General features: G+C 41.6%; 1 protein-coding gene across 1 annotated transcript; it reads right to left on the reverse strand.

Moving 5' to 3' along the window:
- Nucleotides 1-12,847: 12,847 nt before the first annotated feature.
- On the reverse strand, nt 12,848-17,390 carry SLC16A9 (solute carrier family 16 member 9). The gene is made up of 4 exons (XM_084289691.1): nt 17,297-17,390; nt 16,281-16,376; nt 13,525-14,433; nt 12,848-13,223 (listed from the first exon to the last, which is right to left on the reverse strand). The coding sequence occupies exons 1-4, from the start codon at nt 17,373-17,375 to the stop codon at nt 13,045-13,047; spliced, it is 1,263 nt and encodes a 420-aa protein (XP_084145817.1). The 5' UTR covers nt 17,376-17,390; the 3' UTR covers nt 12,848-13,044.
- Nucleotides 17,391-17,784: the final 394 nt, after the last annotated feature.

A 17,784-nucleotide genomic window follows, 5' to 3' on the forward strand; every position in this document is an offset into this window, starting at 1 on the left:
AGATTTTCACACACACACACACGCTTTTGTTTTTTAATTAATAAAGTTCAAGGGTTTACATATTAGGTTCAATTATCGTCCCCATTAAGGCATCCTCATGCATATTTTACCTCCACTGCATGTCCTAAAATGCTAATATCCTTCTTCTGTAGAGATAAGACAACCTACAGTGGGGTAAATCCTAACAAAACCTATACATAGCTACAGTCCCCTCAAGTCTAAAATCCAGATCTCCACAGATCCCCCACCTCCAGCACCAAAAAACCACAAGCTGTGACCACAGAGGCTTGGCTTTGCCCTCCGCGCAGCTGCCATCCCAGGCCTGCTCGGGCGCAGGGACAGCAGGCTGCTCTGTTAAAACCTCAGGACCTCCAAACCATGACACATTTACTTCACATATGAGCACACTAATGTGTCTGGACCATCCACAAAGTGAAACATAGATTTTTTTGAAATGCAATTACAGAAACTGCGTGTGTTAAGAGGCAGACAACGCCGTGCACAAAAACCACGAGGCAATAGGGGTCCAGGTCAGGGCAGGTGCCCTGTTTAAGGCAGGCAGGGGCTGCGAAACCCCTTCCCCAAAAAGAGCTGACTGGTGCTAGGGCACAGCTTTCTCATCCCACCTGCCCAATCCACCAAGAAAATTTAGGGAAAAAAAAAAAAAAAAGCAAGATTAATGGTGAGCAATTTAAGCAGCAGCCACAACACAAGCCTGGTAAAGATTTCCCGCCTCTGCTTGTCAGATTTTTCTTTTTTCTTACCCTGATAACCGATACAAAAAACATACAGAAGAAATCATGAACAAAATGCACTCTGGAGCTGTTTTTTGTTTTCTGTCTCATGAGGAGGCAGGCAGAGGCCACCCAGGGCTGAGAGGATGAGGAAAATGGCGCTGGCTGAGGGGTCTGTGAGGAGAGGGCGGGGCTGCCCCCACCGCCTCGGGAAGGTTCCGGAAAGTTCTGGCGGCCACACCTGAGGGCTCAGCGGAACCCCTCAGGGGCTGGCGGCATGGGGAGGGGACAGCCCACAGGCATTTTACCCTGTGGCTGAGGCATTTGCAAAGTTTTATTGACAGAAAGGCCTATTTATAATACAAAAGTCATGAAAGAAGACTACTCCCAGAGCAAGCAGCAGCTTATGTCTTTTTGCTTAAATTGAAAAGATTTTTAATTTGCCCTATTTTTTTCAACTGTGGATCCAAGTCTAGATTATTGCTTCCAGAACTGAATTCTCTGATTTCTGGTACCGTTTGGTATAAACTCTTTAACTGTAAAAATCCAAATACAGCCTGCGTTTGAAAAGCCTTGCCAAGCAGCGACACAGGGGCATTCAGCCTGTCTATAAAGCCAGATGCTGATCTAACACGTTTTCTGCAGTTTCCACACTGAAGCACATACAACTTTTGTACATAACTCACAAATAAAGAATGATCTAATAATAAAAGCCAGCCAGAGATTCAGCAAGGTAGTTTAAAATACAGAAGAAGGTGAAAGGACATGAGCAATAGGTTTAGATATCATGTGAGGCCCTAAAAGCAGGACCTCCTTCAAAACTGGCTGCTGAGAAGAGCAACGTGTCACAGCAGCAACCATTTTGAGCTCCACAAGACTCTTACTACTTCTACATTCAAATCTAGGTGGCCACAAGTCACAAGCTTAACTTAAGGCCCTGAAAGTTGTGTTCTTTACTTATTATCAGTCAGGGTATATTCACAGTCGCATACAAGAGGACGCTATTTAAAGGGTCGGACATTTTACACAACACCATGAAAGCAGAAGTCCAACTGTGAGATATCCAGATTTAAAAGCTCGTACCAGTTCTGCATTATGAACATTTAAACAATACACATACTTCATTTTAAAGGCAGATTCTAATTTTTTATAGCCCCATCCCAACATATTCTAAAACTAACCTTCAATGTTTTTATTACAACATTTCCTTCTGGAAAAATGAAAGACTTTCCTACCAATTTGTAGCTGACTTGCTATAGAAAAAGCTGTTTTTCAGCTCATAAAATGAACACCTTCAACACAACGCCACAAGCCAGAACTTGACTTGGCTGTATTCAGCTTTGTTGCCATGGCAAATGCACACAAACACACACAGACTGAAAAATTTAAAACTTATTCTGCTCTTTCAATGCATAAGCAAGCTTAGAACTTGATAATAATGCTAAAGCATTAATAATTGCCAAAAAAAAAAAAAGTTTAAAAAAATACAAAAATGTTTTAAAATACAAGTTGTAAGATTTTTAAAATAGAGACTTCTAACACATCTGATATTTTACTGTAAATACCTCTTCTTAACCTCTTCAGATGCAACAGTTGGGTTGAGAAAAGAAGTGCATCTTCCTCAGAAAGAATTAAAGACATGAGAGAGACTCAAGAAGCCAGATTTAAATTCACTTACACAAATTGAAAAGGAAGCACTTGCTCCCATATTAGACCACGGAGAATATCAGTATTTCAGCTGTGCTGCTCAGAAGATGCCATCACCTTTCTTCCCATTATAAATTAATGCATTCCAGCCAAAGCAAACCGCAGCCATTGGACTGTTCCTCTGTAATTAACTTATCATAGTATAATTGCTAAGTATCATCATAATCAGCAGTTTCACTCCAGAGTCTGTCCCAGGTAGAACATAACTCCTAGCAGAGGAGGAAAGATTTTCTTTGTAGCCAACACTTGCCACCAGAGTCATATTGCAAAAGTTCACTATGTGTTACCATCAAGAGATGTTTCCATAGCACCACAACACAATGGCACAGCTTCCTGAAAGCACACAGATCACACGTTTGATATGTAGTTTTGAGCAGCTTCTTTCAATGCAGGCTTGAAATTATTCGTATTACCTGCTGTCCACGCTGCCTGCCACCAGTGGTAAGTCCAATATGTTGAGGTGGCCCACAGCACACAAATGGTATAAATATATAATTATGTAACACCTGCACAAACATTTTGGTAAACATGAAGAAGGATCCAGCCAGATTTTGATATCCAGAAGATGTAGATACTGTTAAGATGTAGATACTTATGTTACAATTCTTTCAGATGCAAAGCCTCTCCTACTAGGTAAATCACAGTTAAGCAGTTAATGTTGCAATTAAATGTAACAGATTCTTAACTCAAATTCAGTCAGTTTTCTAATGGATACATTAAAAAAAAAATACAGTAGCTTAGAGAAACTCCCCTGGTAGGGTACTACACCAGGAGTTACTCTGTCAGCACACCACAGTGATGGTTCAACACAGATGATACCTTAGTAGAGTGAATACCACTTAGAAAATAATACAGATTTTTAGCTCACTTACCTCTCCACTTGATATCACAATGAAATCTGGAAATGCTTTGTTTAAGGATTCCTTGCCCTATGATCTGAGGTTTCCTTGCCCAGCTGGAGTGAGATGAGAGTGCACACAGGTGAGGGCCTTGCTTTCGTATTAGTACATGCCCACCACCACCTTCACCCCCAGGTGTAGCAAGTATACCCCCAAATGCATACTAAGCAGGGTTCGCATTTTGACAAAAATTCCTCACTGCCCTCACCTGCTCTGCACAGGGGGCTGATGCCACCTTACCCAGCAACCCAGTCTCCCCCAGAACTACAAGAGAGGGAGGGACCTCGTAATGGCTACTTGCTGGTGTGCACACAGCTGAGCAGCCCAGCCTTGTCACCAGACATATTCCACCTGGGCCCATCACCACAGCTGCAATACAGGGGCCCCAACCCTGCCCTGAGCCCTCCAGCACAGCCATCCTGTGAAATTACCCACTTCATAGGTAAGCTGGTTCAAAGGCACTGGGCCCACAGGCAGCACCAAGGCTGATGGTGCTGCACCCCCAGCACCCTTTGGGACAGACAAAAACACAAGGCACTCAGAGCCACCAGCTCTCCAGCTAACTGTGCCTGAAGGCTGACGGCAATTTGCTCTCTACATAAAATATCTCACACTAACCCTGTTCAAAAAAAAAATAAAAATAAAAATCCCCAAACAACTCTTCGCTCCCTACCACACAGTATGTTTCTACTCCCTTCTTATTAGATTTCATAAGAATCGTCCTGCTGACACCTTGTTCCCCCCTGCTTCAGCTGAACGTGCAAACTCTAAGCAAATACCTTTTAAAGCAACAAATTCCCTGCCTGAGCAGCAAGCAGTTTTTTTTTTCCTATTGGATCATCACAGCAGTAGCAGCACAAACAAGTCAGCAGTGACTACAATCGGCCACTTGGTCTCTGCTGCTCCTCTAACTGCAATTACTCAAGGCTTTGTTTCCAAGGCTTGCCTGCTGAGTTCAAACCAAAATGCAGTGAGGCTTACATAAAATGGAAAGATATTTTGGTTCTGAAGAAAGCCTGCAGCAGCTAGAGGGCACACGAGGCATGCTGCAGAGGTGGTCCTGCAACCCTTGCTGCAAACACAGCAAGGAGACCTAAGCCCTGGGCAGAATTCTCCTCCCATGCAAAGTAACACAGTTCAGAGAGATTTCTCCATGTGTTGCTGTTGTACGAAGAGCAGCAGTGACAGACATGACAAACAAAACATGTAATTGCTTATACCATGCAGCTGCAGTTCAAACCCTTGCTTCACAACCTCTGGTCACAGTGAATTTCTGCAGGACTTTGGCTGCATGACTGTGACGTGTGGTACCCTAGGAAGTCACCCTGACTTCAAGGGCCATCTCTAAATTAAACCCAAAACTTTTGGTCTCCTAACACCCTGCTACCCAGAGGAAGGCTTGTGAGAAAAGTCAGTGCCCTGGCCTGGGTGGTGCGAGGAGGCTGGGGAAACATCAGGGGTTACCTTGGTACTCTTAGTGGGGGTATGGCCTCCAACTACTAACAGGGCTGGCTTTTGAGGCCTGCTGATTTCTTGATAAGATAGAGGAAAAATAAACATACAATGATAAATATAAAAGGAAAACATAAAAGTTTCATTTTCTTCCTTAGATTTTTTTTTTTAAAGAAGCATTAGAAACAACAGGATCCCTGTGGGAGAGGGCAGAGGTAGCTGTGGTAAATCCACTGTCAGCAGCAGTAAAAACAAGCAAAACAATAGCAGCAAGAACAATAACTAACTGAAGTTTTATGCTTCATTTCAGTTTTCTTTCAAAACTGCAAGCAGCCTGTTCTGCTGATCTAGTAATCCACATCTCAGCTTCAGGAGTCTCAACGCAGCCAGACAAAAAGGAAAGAAAGCCCTTCTTGGTGGGCAAAAGCTGCCAAGCCAGAACGCGTGCCTGCGGGGAGGCCGCAGTGGGGATGCAGCTCAGGCTGTCCTGCCATGGCTCGGGTCCAGCTGGAGAGGCCGCGGTGGCTCTGGGTTAGAAGTAAACACAGGGGAGGGCAGCGTGGCTGGCCCCAGCTGAAGAGTAGCTTGCAAACCACAGGCTTTGAGCATGGGATGCTCAGGATCAGAGGAGCACCATGGGGCTCAAAAATAAACACATAAAGCTTGACATGAACCAAAGAAATTCAACCCAACCACAACTGTTAGCCAGCGCTTCCATGACATGATCCTCATTAGCTAGTGACAATTCAGCAGCTTCTCAGGGGTACTTGGGCACACAATGCCAATGAAGGATCAATACTATACGCTTCTCATTGGAAGCACTGTCCACCTAAAAATGCTTGTGTTTTGGTCGCACTGCTTGTGAATCAGCACGTGCACCCAAGCTGCAACCCCACAGCTGTGAGCCCCCTGTTAGACCATGTGCGAGCCGAGGGAGGTGGAAAGGCACTGTGAGGAGGGAGCACAAGAAGCTGATGGCATAAGTAGGGGAAGCAGGACTTCAGCATGGTCTGTCTGGCCCTTTTTACCACACTGTTTGTTTTGGGTAGGGATCTCAGAAAAGTCACTTGCATACATGGGGACACTATTGCTCTGACTTTGCAATTCATATAGCTTTTTAAAAATAGGATAATATACCATGACAGGCACACAAAATCATGGCAGCATCCAGCAGTGTGTGATCTCTTACAACTGAGAGCTTCAGCAAGTATGACTGGAAATGCTAAAAGGCCCTAGCGATTTGCCTGAACAGAAGGAAAACAGAAAAACTACAGTCTACTGCTTGGCTCAAAATCTTCAGAACTGTCCAGTTCAGGAATGCATTTTTCCCTTCTTTATGTAATATTTTGGGAACAGCATGAACCCTTGCTAGAAGTGTTATGATGCAACAGTTACACCATCTCAGGCTTGACGACTCCTGTGACCTTACCCCATAAAAGTATCCCTGAATTATCACAGAAAACATTCAGGGCCAGATATACACAGATGAGTTTCCATCAGATAAATCTGTCTTACAGGCTTCCAAAGCAGGTTTCATTGCCACCCTTGACACACTGCACTTGCCTATTTTATTCCAATGCATCATGAACCACTTGAAACTGAAAAATGAGTACATTATGAAAAATCACACATTTCAAAGGTAATTAGATAGAGCTAATGGAGAAACTACACTGGATCTCTCAAGCAAAAGAGAAATGAACCAAAAGTGTTAGTACAGACATAAAGGATGGTTGCTGCATATCCTCCATCACAGTATTTTGACTACGAAGCATGTCTACTCACCAAGCCAAATGATCAGAAAGGAAAATTTGCTGTGCTGACAAGAACATAGCTCTTCCCTGTTACTACATGCATTGCTTTCAGTGTGCTTATGGGGAGAGTACACAGGTCACAGTTCCTCCTGCCAGGCCAGCTCATCAGCTGCCAGCAGTGTCTCCTCTAACAGCTTTATTACTGCTCACACCTGATCGGGTGGTCTCCTCAGGATGCGGATGCCTGGGGCAAAGGCAGGCATGTCTGCACGGTGAGGCCAAGCACAAAGGAACTGCCCCCTTCTCCATCAGCCAGGCACACACCACTCCAGCGCTGTGCCTCAGCAAATATCTCCTGAGTCACGGCAAGGCTATTTATTACTGTAGACGCAGCACTACATTAACCCACCTGGCAAGCTTGCAGTTGCTTCCCTCTATCTGCACCCATCTCTGGCAGTGGATGTGTTGGTGTCCTGCAGTGGCTCAGCAGAGCCTATTTCCAGCAGCTGAACTACAGGCATGTGGAGAACTGTCCAACGAAACAGCAGGAGGCACGTGTTAGGACTGCTTGCTTGCTTCCCCAGCTCACCTCCCCCACCTAAACTCTCCAGCATCAGCTTTCTTTTAAAGGCTTTGAAAAACCATGCAGATAAAGTGCATGTTTCTTTGGCAGTATTGCAGAATCACAGGTACCTGGCATGTGACAGGTCAATCGCTGTCAATGTTCTTCTCCCACTTGAGGGGAAATGGCATGAAGGTGAGTTGGAGCCTGACGCTCTCTGCTTCCTGTTTTGAATTTCATTTTCTTCCTCTAATCTCAATCTGGCACCTAAACCTCTTAATTTTCTTGATGCTGTTCCAGGGAAAACAAGTCAGCATTCAGAATTCAATATTGCTTCATTATCTAAAGGCGCTGTCTTGCTCTTGCTCCTAAAGAGCAGGAACATCAGGAAAAACAGCTGTGGGTAATGAAAGAAGTAAAGCTCTTTTCAGGACTTACAAATTATTTTAAAACCATTTTAGTCTATAATATGAAGTTCAAAATACATATGAATAAGGCTGATAACTGATTCTCCACTCAGGGAATTAACTATGTGAAAGCAAATCCCAAACTTTGACACAGATGGCAAATTTGAGAGGAAAAGTATATTCAAACTAGCTGGGAAGTAGTAATTGTATTCCATAAAGGCTGTCTGGTAAAAACTGAGCAAAGGTGCAAGGGCTATTCTGCAACTAGAGTCTTACCACCGCTCCTTATTTCAGTTCATATGCCAGTGCCCACACTATTTCTTACTGGAAAAGACACAGAGAAATCTGTGATGGGAAGAAACAACACCCTCCGTCCCTAGTCTTACCATCCCTGCCAGAAATGCAAATATATTCAACCTGCTACTTGGTGCAGTACACACATACACGAATAAAAGAGTCATGGGAATAGGGGATTGATCTGAAAAGTAGAATAAAACTTTTTCTTTTCATGTAAATTTCATTGGTATTTGCTGGTGGCTGCCTCATTTCTCTCTGTTTTGAATGAAGATCAGGAAAAATGGGCTACGAATCTCTAGTTGGAGTAATTATCTCTGGCACTGCACACTGCCATTTTGCAGAAATAATACAGTTCCAACACATTATTACCTCTTTGAAGAAATCTTTGAAGAGCTGTGAAGAAATAAAACATGGTTAGTCCTTGCCTGTTCTCTGCATCTAGCTTGCACAACATCTGAGGTGAGGACTGAAAAAAGAAAAGAGGAATATGGTAAGTGGAGACTTCAGCATCCTCTTGCACCATGCATGAACACTGCCCAAACACAAGTAAAAGTCAGGCAGAGGCAGATTTTTATCTGTATTTCTCCAATAGCACACAATTTCAACACCTTTGGTCCTCAGTGATTCAATATTGTTTCCACTGAGTTGCTCTGTATGGATTTTAGCACCTCAGTCTTCCATAGTCTTGTGATTCTTGTTCTTGATCAATATTCGAGAAAACTTGAAAAAGGTGGAAGACTCTCTAACGTGACATCTTTCCTCCAAAAAACTGAAATGGCAGCAGCAGCTCCGTTAGCCTTTCCAGTTCCAGGCAAGATGACATAACCCTGTTTTCAGTAATCCTGTCTGTCACAGACAAATCCAAGCCTCCGATTTCTGAAGCACCACTCTACGTGGTGTGCTCAGTGGGAATTCCCTCCTCCCCATCTCTCTTTCTCTGTTTTTGGTAGCCAGAACAGCCAACCACACACCCAAAACAGCTGACTACTTAATTCTATTATTACAATCGATAGTGCCTAGGGAGACACCAGACTGTCAAGCCCACTCTCACAAATGCAATTCTTTTGTCCCTTATTCCCTCACAGCACTTCCAAATAAACCTGTTCCATTTGGAACAAATAATAAATAACAAAAGCATTTCTATGAACCCTTGCCCTCATACATGGTTTTATTTTCATTCAAAAGATGGCAGAAGATTTCAGTTATCCCAATTTACAAGGACACCCCCTAAGTAACGCAAAGCGGGGAGAGAGCCGCTCTAACCCAGGGCCATTTTAACTAAACACCAGAGTAATCTGATTCCAACAGAAGGCAGCGTGACCTAACGCAACCTGATGTGCATTTCATGTTACCACAATTTAAAGTTATAACCACAGAAAAAAGTACATAATCTAGATATGAGCTGTAAGTATAGAGTTGGTCTGAGCACTGGCCATTTGCAGAACAGGTGGGCAGGCTTTCGTCTTGTTACTCAGCAACATCTAGTCGTTGCTGTTAATGATAGAAAACATGTTTACTTTTCGACATGAACTGTGACACCAGAAAAAGGCAAGAGAGGTTAGACTCTCAGTCTGCAGTGACAGAAGCAGGGGGAAAAACACTCTGTAGTGAGACCCTGGAGCCAAATGATCTGTCATCTTCACATGCTCAAGACTCCCATTCCTCACTAAATGAAGTCTGGAGCATCTGTAGGCTGAAAAAGTCAAGAGAGCTGCATACTTGGTTTTAGCTCTGACTGAGAATCTTCTGGTAAGATGACTGACAAGTCTAACTCGGCTCTTCAGCATAATTAACTGAGTCTACAGCAAAACATCACTGAAATAGTCCTTTGAATCTGAGGAATTATATTTCAAACTAGAAAGAAGCTTTTGCCACTTCCTTTGACATGTCTGTCCAATTTTTGTATCATTTATGTTTTACCAGCATAATACTCAGGCCAACACATACACTGGACCTGCCCTTCTGAAGAGCCTCGCGTGAAATATCTTTCAAGTCAAAAACACTGCAATGTCAGTATAATCCAGTGCAAACATCTCCGCCAATTTTCACAGTACTAGATCCGTAGCCCTTATTCAGCACATTGTTCAATGGCAGGATGTGATGCTGGAATCCAGTATCAGCAGGATGTAGGCAAATTAACAGCTACCAAAGGAATGCAATCAATTTTTGTAGCTAGCCTTAAAAACTAGGAATTAAGCAAGGCACATAACAGCCTATAAATCTAATAAAACTTAGCTGTTTCATTTTTCTCGTGTTTTGGTAACTACAATGAATGTTAAGATCTGCAAATAAGATAAATGTTCTATTCATGACTGACTCCACAGCAACTAATTAATTTACGCAACAATAACTTTTTCTTCTACAATGGAGTATAAAGAATAATTATCTAAGCCTTGAACTCCTCCTGTTCTAGAGCTGTTTGTCAAGGACTGTAAGATTCAAAAGGATGCAGAATTAAATACTACATGGCAGAACCGTATATCTACCTGCATCTAAGAGCCTGTCAGCGTTAATGACCTAGTTATCAAACAAATGAGGCATAGATAATCATGATGTACTTCTCCAACAAAAACATTTGAGCCTATTGGTCAATTTGAATGAAGCCTGCCAGACAGGAAAAGTGAAAGCTCTCATACAAAACCCAAGTTGCGGCAACCCTGGAAACATCTCCTTGAAAATGAACCCCCTCAAAACTAGAGAAGTAGAAGTGAAAATGGAAGCATTAAGTCCTTAGTCTTGTTTATCAATTATTATGGTCACTGTAATCAACCAGCTGGTTAGGATTAGGAGTCCTAACACATATTGACTGCAGAGGTAATATAAGGTTTTTCCACAGCCTGTGCTCTTTCCTCCCTGACGGGTAGGGTTACATCAGCAAACTGTCACAGATCACTAGTCAGATTTCCAAACACACCAAGCTGTCTAATAATAGACATTATTTCCACTGCAAAACCGTGCTACATGTTGCCCAATCATTAACATTAATTGTAGCTGATTTTTTCCAAAAACTGACAAGTGATGTAATAACATTTTCATATTTAAAGTACTAAGAATGTATCACTGGCAGGAAGTGAAAGACTTTAAAAGATATTAATCTGCAGGCACACACATTCTGATTATATCCAGTACAGCACAGCAGTTTCTCTAAGACGTGTAAAATGGTACCACTCCATGTGCATGTGGTGAAATCTGACTGCAGCTGCCATACAACTGATGCAAATCCACATCAGGTACACCAGACACCAATTTGGAACCGGAGTTGCATTTTTACATACACTGAGTACTCGATTTTTTTTCCACGTGCATTAAATAAGCGATCCAAGAAATAAAAACCACAGTAGTTACACCCAGATGACACATTGAGGAAAAAATACAAAGCCAAATAACTACATTGTTACTTTTGTCAGGCTTTAATACAAACAGGAATAAGTGAGTCCCAGAAAGCCAGCAGAAAATGTCTTAAGACAACCTGCTTTTTCCCAACTTGGATCAGAAAAGGGAACAAAACTTACCCGTGTCTGCCCCACTTAAAGGTTATATCACTCTTGCTTAATGAGTTCTGCAAAAACAGTAACTCTGTTCATAGGACTAGGACAATAAAAGATGCTCATTTCTTATCTGATTTTTATCTTACGGATTGTTTACGAGCCAAAGTCACAGCAGACATCTGAAGACAATACTACTGCTGAGAAGTAGTATGTTCTGCTGGGGCAGCTGCAGTACAGTACACAGCTCAGGAAAGTCTAAGAACTTCCACCTCATACAAGATTTCCCAACACGTTCCAGTAAGATTCAGGCCTAGAACAAGAAACCAAATCTCACAGGATGTGCTACCAGTGGACAGGAGATTCCTATGACTACAGCACGAGAGCAACCAGGCATGTCTTCAGTGTGGGAGTAGCAGCGAAGCAACAGCTGCTGCCCAGGGCCTGCAGGGCAGGGCAGACCTAGCTGAGCCATCCTGCCTCGTATCACCTGCCTTGCTCAGGAAAGACTTCAACCTCACGCAGCATCCCCCCAGTCATGCCAACCTCGGGTTTCAGGCTAAACTCGAGAGAAAAAACAACACAGGCACACAGAGCTGGACTGCAGCTAGGGAGTTTCTGGGCAGTAGCTTCAGATCACACTCAGAGCCTGTTTGGTGTTCAAGTGTCCCAACTCTCACCACCTCTGCTTGTCCCTTACCTCTTCTGTTATCACTTCACCACATTTTTTTTTGATCGCTTTTACTCGCTTCTCTCCTTGCTAAATCGATTCAAAAAATAACAAAGAATATATAGTTATCACATTTTACCTTTTTCAATCAAGTCCAAATTCAATCAAAGTTAAAGCTCTGTGACTAAGCACAAGGTCTCCGCAGCAGGTTCAACCAACTAAACCGGAGCTGTGCAGCGATAGATGCACCCCGTACTGCCAGACTGCAGCAGCTTGCTTAGAACCACTCACCTGCAGGCTTCTGTGAGCATACCTCCAACTCCAATCTAAAGATGTTCAACTTGCATAACCGAGTCAGCATTTCTTTACGTGGTTTCAACAATCATATTTATTCCTTGGTTTAAAAGATTTTGGTTCAACAGTGTTATAAACAGACTTCACAAAATGTGCAATATTTATAAACAGTTCTTAGTTGCAGTGGTAGTAAGAATCTTTACTTCCATCACGAAGTTCAGTTATACAACACAAAGTTGGTTTTGTTCTCCCTCTTCGTCCCCTCTCCAATTGGCACTTCATCGTAAATTGGAGAAACGTTAAAAAGTCCAAAAAGTTAATCTAAACACGATGTTATAAGCACCTTGCCACAGCATTACATTCTCATAAGGCAAATTAATGTTTTGTAAAGTCTGATTGTGCAACTTGGAGACCTATAAAAGGTGACATAAATGCCAGCCTTCTTGGACAAGAAACAGGCCTTCATTTTTGCTTCATAGTGTTCACCCCTCCACACCACCCAACCCTTATAAAAAACAGTACAGCTGATAATACAGCAGAATATACCCATTACAGGCAAAAGGAAATTACAGTAGATAAAGGCTGAAAACACAGTGCATAGTAGACAAAATAAGACTGTTCTTAAAAAAGAAAAAAGAAAAAACAGAAGAAAAAAAGGAACACCAACCAGCAATGGAATTTTTTCTAGTGATGAGGATTTTTGGACTTCATAAATAAGTGGAAAATTACTAAAATACGTTGCTCTATAATATAAAAAAAAAGCATGAAGTGTTTTCCAGTCGTCACCTAAGCACTAGATGCAACTTTGTAGGAGTAAGTGTTTGGAGGCAGCTTTGAGCTCTGCGTGGTACAGGCATTCCAGCAGGGTAGTGCTGCCAACAGCAGAAGAAATCCTCCCAGTAAAACACAAAAGCCACTGAAGTAGAATGCAGTGTCATACTCTTGTGTCCAATCATAAAACCAACCTGAGGGTGAAAATAAAAGGAAAGAGCATCAATGGGGAGTTAAACTGAACACAGCACTGTGACTTAGAAAAGCATCGTTAAATAAAGAGGACAAAATCTAATACACACTTTGACCACTTACACATGAAAATGTGCTTTTCATCAAAGATGAAAACAGAACAAAATCAGATTGCCCAGTTCAAGAGAAACAGGATTTAATTTTTAAGATTTTCATCTTTTCATTGTAATTAGGACCAACTAGAATTAATTTGCCTGTGGGTAGTTCTTTCTGTTAATTTTTAAATATCTAACTTGACCTTACCTACAATTGGTGGTCCGAGGCTATTCCCAAGTCCAGCAAAGAACATCAATATCCCATACGCATGGGTCAGTTTCTCAATTCCCACAGTCTTCGTTGTTACATATGGAAAAATTGACCAGTTCCCAGTCAGAAAACCCAAAATCCCCGAAAGCATTGCTAGTGTAAGGTAACTTTTGGCAAATGGAATTGCAAACAAGGCCACTCCTGTCATTAGTAAGGTGATTACATATAGATATAAAGTGTTAATCCACTTAAAATCTGCCAGTATTCCTAAAATAAGTTTGCCAACTGCAGTCATAATGCCTATAATGGAAATAAGGGGCATATGATAGTCTTCTTCATCAATGTTTGCACTTCTTGCTACATCTTCCATGAGGAGGGAAGGAGGAAATCCACCGATATCAAAGAGCAAGATGGCAACAAAGAGAGCTGAAAATACTTTGTTCTTAAAAAGAACAATGGTTTCTTCCCAGTAGTTCAAATAGAGCTGCCACTTTCTTTTGGCAAGTTGCTTGCAGAAGTTTGTCTGTTCCACAACTTTCTTTTTATAAGTGTCTTTCTCATTTACATTTATTGAGCTTAATACATTCTTATTTATAACGTTATCTTGTTTGAAATCAGGCACATTGTTCACACATTTCTCATCAATACAGCCCTTTTCAAGGATGCTTATGTTTTCTTCAACAGTCTTTTCTTTTTCATGGTAAACAAAACATTGGTCTGGGACTTTGTCTACACATGATTTTTCTGGTGAAGGGGAATCTGATGACTCCAATGGTCTCATTAGGCTGCCACATGCTAATATATTTAGAGACAGTGCACCAACTATTAGCAAACAACCATCCAGTCCATACAGGTCAATAAGCTCTCTTTGCAGTGCTGCATATATAAAGAGTCCAACACTTGAGCCTATAAAATGAAAATAAGATCGTTTTAAACTGAAGAGCTGAGAACTTCATTCACTAATAACAATTTCCCATATTTCAGCAACTACATAACACAGTCCCAGGAATGCTGAGTCATTAGTGCTCCTCTTCCCAATTTAACAAACTGGTGTTATCACCTTTGTGAGAATGCACAACCATCTTTATTGAGTATGCCCAAAATAAACAGCTTTTCAAAATATCTGAACAGTTTGTAATGATTAACACTAGCAGACACTTCAGAAACAAGTAGGATAAATTTTCTGTCTGACAAAAAACATCAAAAACAATTAAGCCATCCTTCTGCCAAGCACATACATCCATATACTCCTTCAGGTACCATTTTGAGTTAGTACAGTTAGAATTTCATCCAAGATTATTTTCCCCTTTCTCCTCACTGCTACCACCTTCCTCCTCCAAGGCAAGAACAGACCAGTGGTTCACCAAGAGCCCTCCTACAAACAGCAAGTGACTATTTGATGTTGAAGGAGGGTGGCTCACATTTTAGAAGAGAATTTACTCCAAAGGCATTTCTGAAGCCTCGCAGGGGCTCCAAATGCAAACGCACATTTGAAAAATTTGGCTATTCAGAAGAAAATATTGAAAGGTACACAATTACTATGGGTACAAGCATTTTATGCAATCCTACTAATGTAAAGAAAAAGCTCTTGGCTGAGGCAAGCAGAAGTCTATTGGATTATAAGTCAATGGATCTCCACTCACGAATACAGAGCATTGGTTTTACAAGTCAAATTAAAGACAATCTTTAATTTGAAATGATTTTCTGAAGACTGTCCCTAGATTTTATTAAAGCAATTCATATACTTCAGTGCTAAAAACACAACAAAAACTTGTAAAGTTCAGACTTGTTTTATCTTTGAGGTACTAAAATCAACTAAGACTCAATAAGATCAGGCCTTACAGCAGACCACTTGTAAACCCAATAAAAGCCAATGAAAACGATTCTAATGGACGCTTCTGTAGAGGTTCCCCTTCAATATGCTGGTGTGGATCAGGATTAATATTTTACAACACTGACCACATTGATCAAGCTTCTCTCTAATAACAGTTATGTGAGAAAAGGGATCAGAGGAGAGACACTGTACAACACAGAAAGCCAGGTGTGGAACAATGTGCTTCTTTATCTATTCTGACTTGGTTCATTAAGTTAGCAATTCCTTTTGGTATAAAGGACAACACCACACAACCTAAAGACCCAGAGAGAGGATGAGAAAGGCTGTCTAGCATCCTTCAAAGGATTTCCCTTGTATTATCAAAGGCTCATTCCTCTAGGATCCCTGTAACATGCGTGGACATAAAGTTGGGATGACCTTTTGGAAGATTTCAGACATTAGACTCCTTTTATATTGGAAAATAAGAAAAGAAAGAAAAAAAAAAAAAGCCCAAACTTCAATTACTCCTTAGCAGACAGAGTTTTGTGAGATCACAGTAACCCAGCACTTATATCTTGTATCTCCAGACTTTCTCTTACCTGTGATCTTGTGTAAGTACAAAGAGAGAGAAGAGAGCTCTATAGAAAGTTTCCCCTGGCATTACTCATGGCATACAGCCCCAGCTACTTATAATCTGCTTTCATTTTGGTGAACCTCCTTTTCTCATCGTTATGGATAACCTGCACCACACACCTATAAATGTAGTTACTATTTTATGTGAAGCCTGCTGTTACATGATCATTGCTACTATGTTTTGACTTGAGAAGTACTTTGAAAAGTAACAGAATAATATAATATTCTGTTTTACTGTTGCCAGAGTAACGGTAGCTGTGTCAGCACTGAAAGGTTTGATGGAGAGAACTACAATTAAAAATCATACCTGTTGAAATCAGACCAAGCGCAAGGCCTCTGCGTTTGTCAAAATACTGGCAAGTGATGGTAACCGTTGCAGTATACAAAAGGCCACATCCAAGCCCTGGAGAAAGATTTGGGATAAAGATTTGGGATGCAATGAAGCATGCAGCATACTCTGGGAAATGAATGCCCCCATTTACTCCCCATATGATACAGCGGCGTACCCCAGACACAGAGATATCCTTAGATCTGGCTCAGCACCGGTCACGCTGACAGAGGCATGAGGCTGCCTGCACTGTCCCACCCTTCTCTCCCCACAGCCAGTCCCATTTCCCGAACCCACATGGAGCTGGCTTGGTTTGAGGATTTCACCAGCTCAGGTTCTGTGCTACGTGGAAGCAGCTAAATGGCTTTCAGTCCTGGGGCTGGCCCTGGCAAACAGTACAGCTTTGTCTGCATGGCACCGTGCCCAAGCCAGCACGCCCTGCTGGGTCCTGCTGGCCAGCGAGGTGCCTGGATTCTTGACACAGTTAATCTGCAATTTGATAAACCACCCACAGCAGCCCTCTGCTGCAGAGAGATAGGTCACCCCCTGCCAGGAGAACAGCACTTTCATGCTTAATACCTGAGCATATTAGGTTCAATCCAGTTATGTGGAGAACAACACCACTCCTTAATTATCTCTAATTTACCAAATTTGAATGAGTACATAACAAAATTCCTGAAGAGATTTTATTCCTTCAAGATTAGCACTTCCTGCCCACTGAAGAACTGCTTGAGTCTATCCCTTAGGTAAAACATGAGTCTTTCCACCTATAACAACTGCATCAACAGAGGACAAATTGTTTTCGAATTCTGACAAACATTTACCACATGGCAACAGGCTGCCTGTGTGACCCTTCCCCAGATCAAAATAATCCTTGCTAACTGAAGTCCCAGACTACAGCTGCCTATGTGAATCAGCTTCCTCTTCCAGATTTGTAAAGCAAGACTAAGAACGATAAAGACTAAGTGTCTATATAAAAGGGAGCTCTTTCTTACCAACAACAATCCCATATGAAAGATACAGAAAGTATATGTTAGGTGCAAAACTACTCATCATAAGGCCACCAGCCACCATAAAGCCACTGAAGATTGCTACTGGTCTTGCTCCAAAAGATGATACGCATATGCTGCAGACAGGACCTAGAGAAAAAGCAGGAAAAACATTCGTTGTAAATAGCAGCAACAGGAAGAACTTAAAAAAAAAAAAAAAAAAAAAGCACACTCAGGCTGTGGAAATGTTTTGTGTAATACTTATTTAAATGTATAATTGAATAACAATCAAGAATACTCATTTTTACGTGATTCTTAAAAAGATAGGTTATAAAAACATAAATGATCAAGCCTGCAAATACGTTGCTCAAGGAGAAACTGAAAAAAAGAACATGAAATTGTATCAGGGTGGGGAAGAAAAGAGAGAACAAAACATTATTTAAACACAGGATGATACATATACATACTTAGCCTATAACACTGTGCCCACAAAC

The sequence above is a fragment of the Netta rufina genome (assembly GCF_964035555.1).
Source record: "Netta rufina genome assembly, chromosome: 7".
NCBI classification, from domain to species: Eukaryota; Metazoa; Chordata; class Aves; order Anseriformes; family Anatidae; genus Netta; species Netta rufina.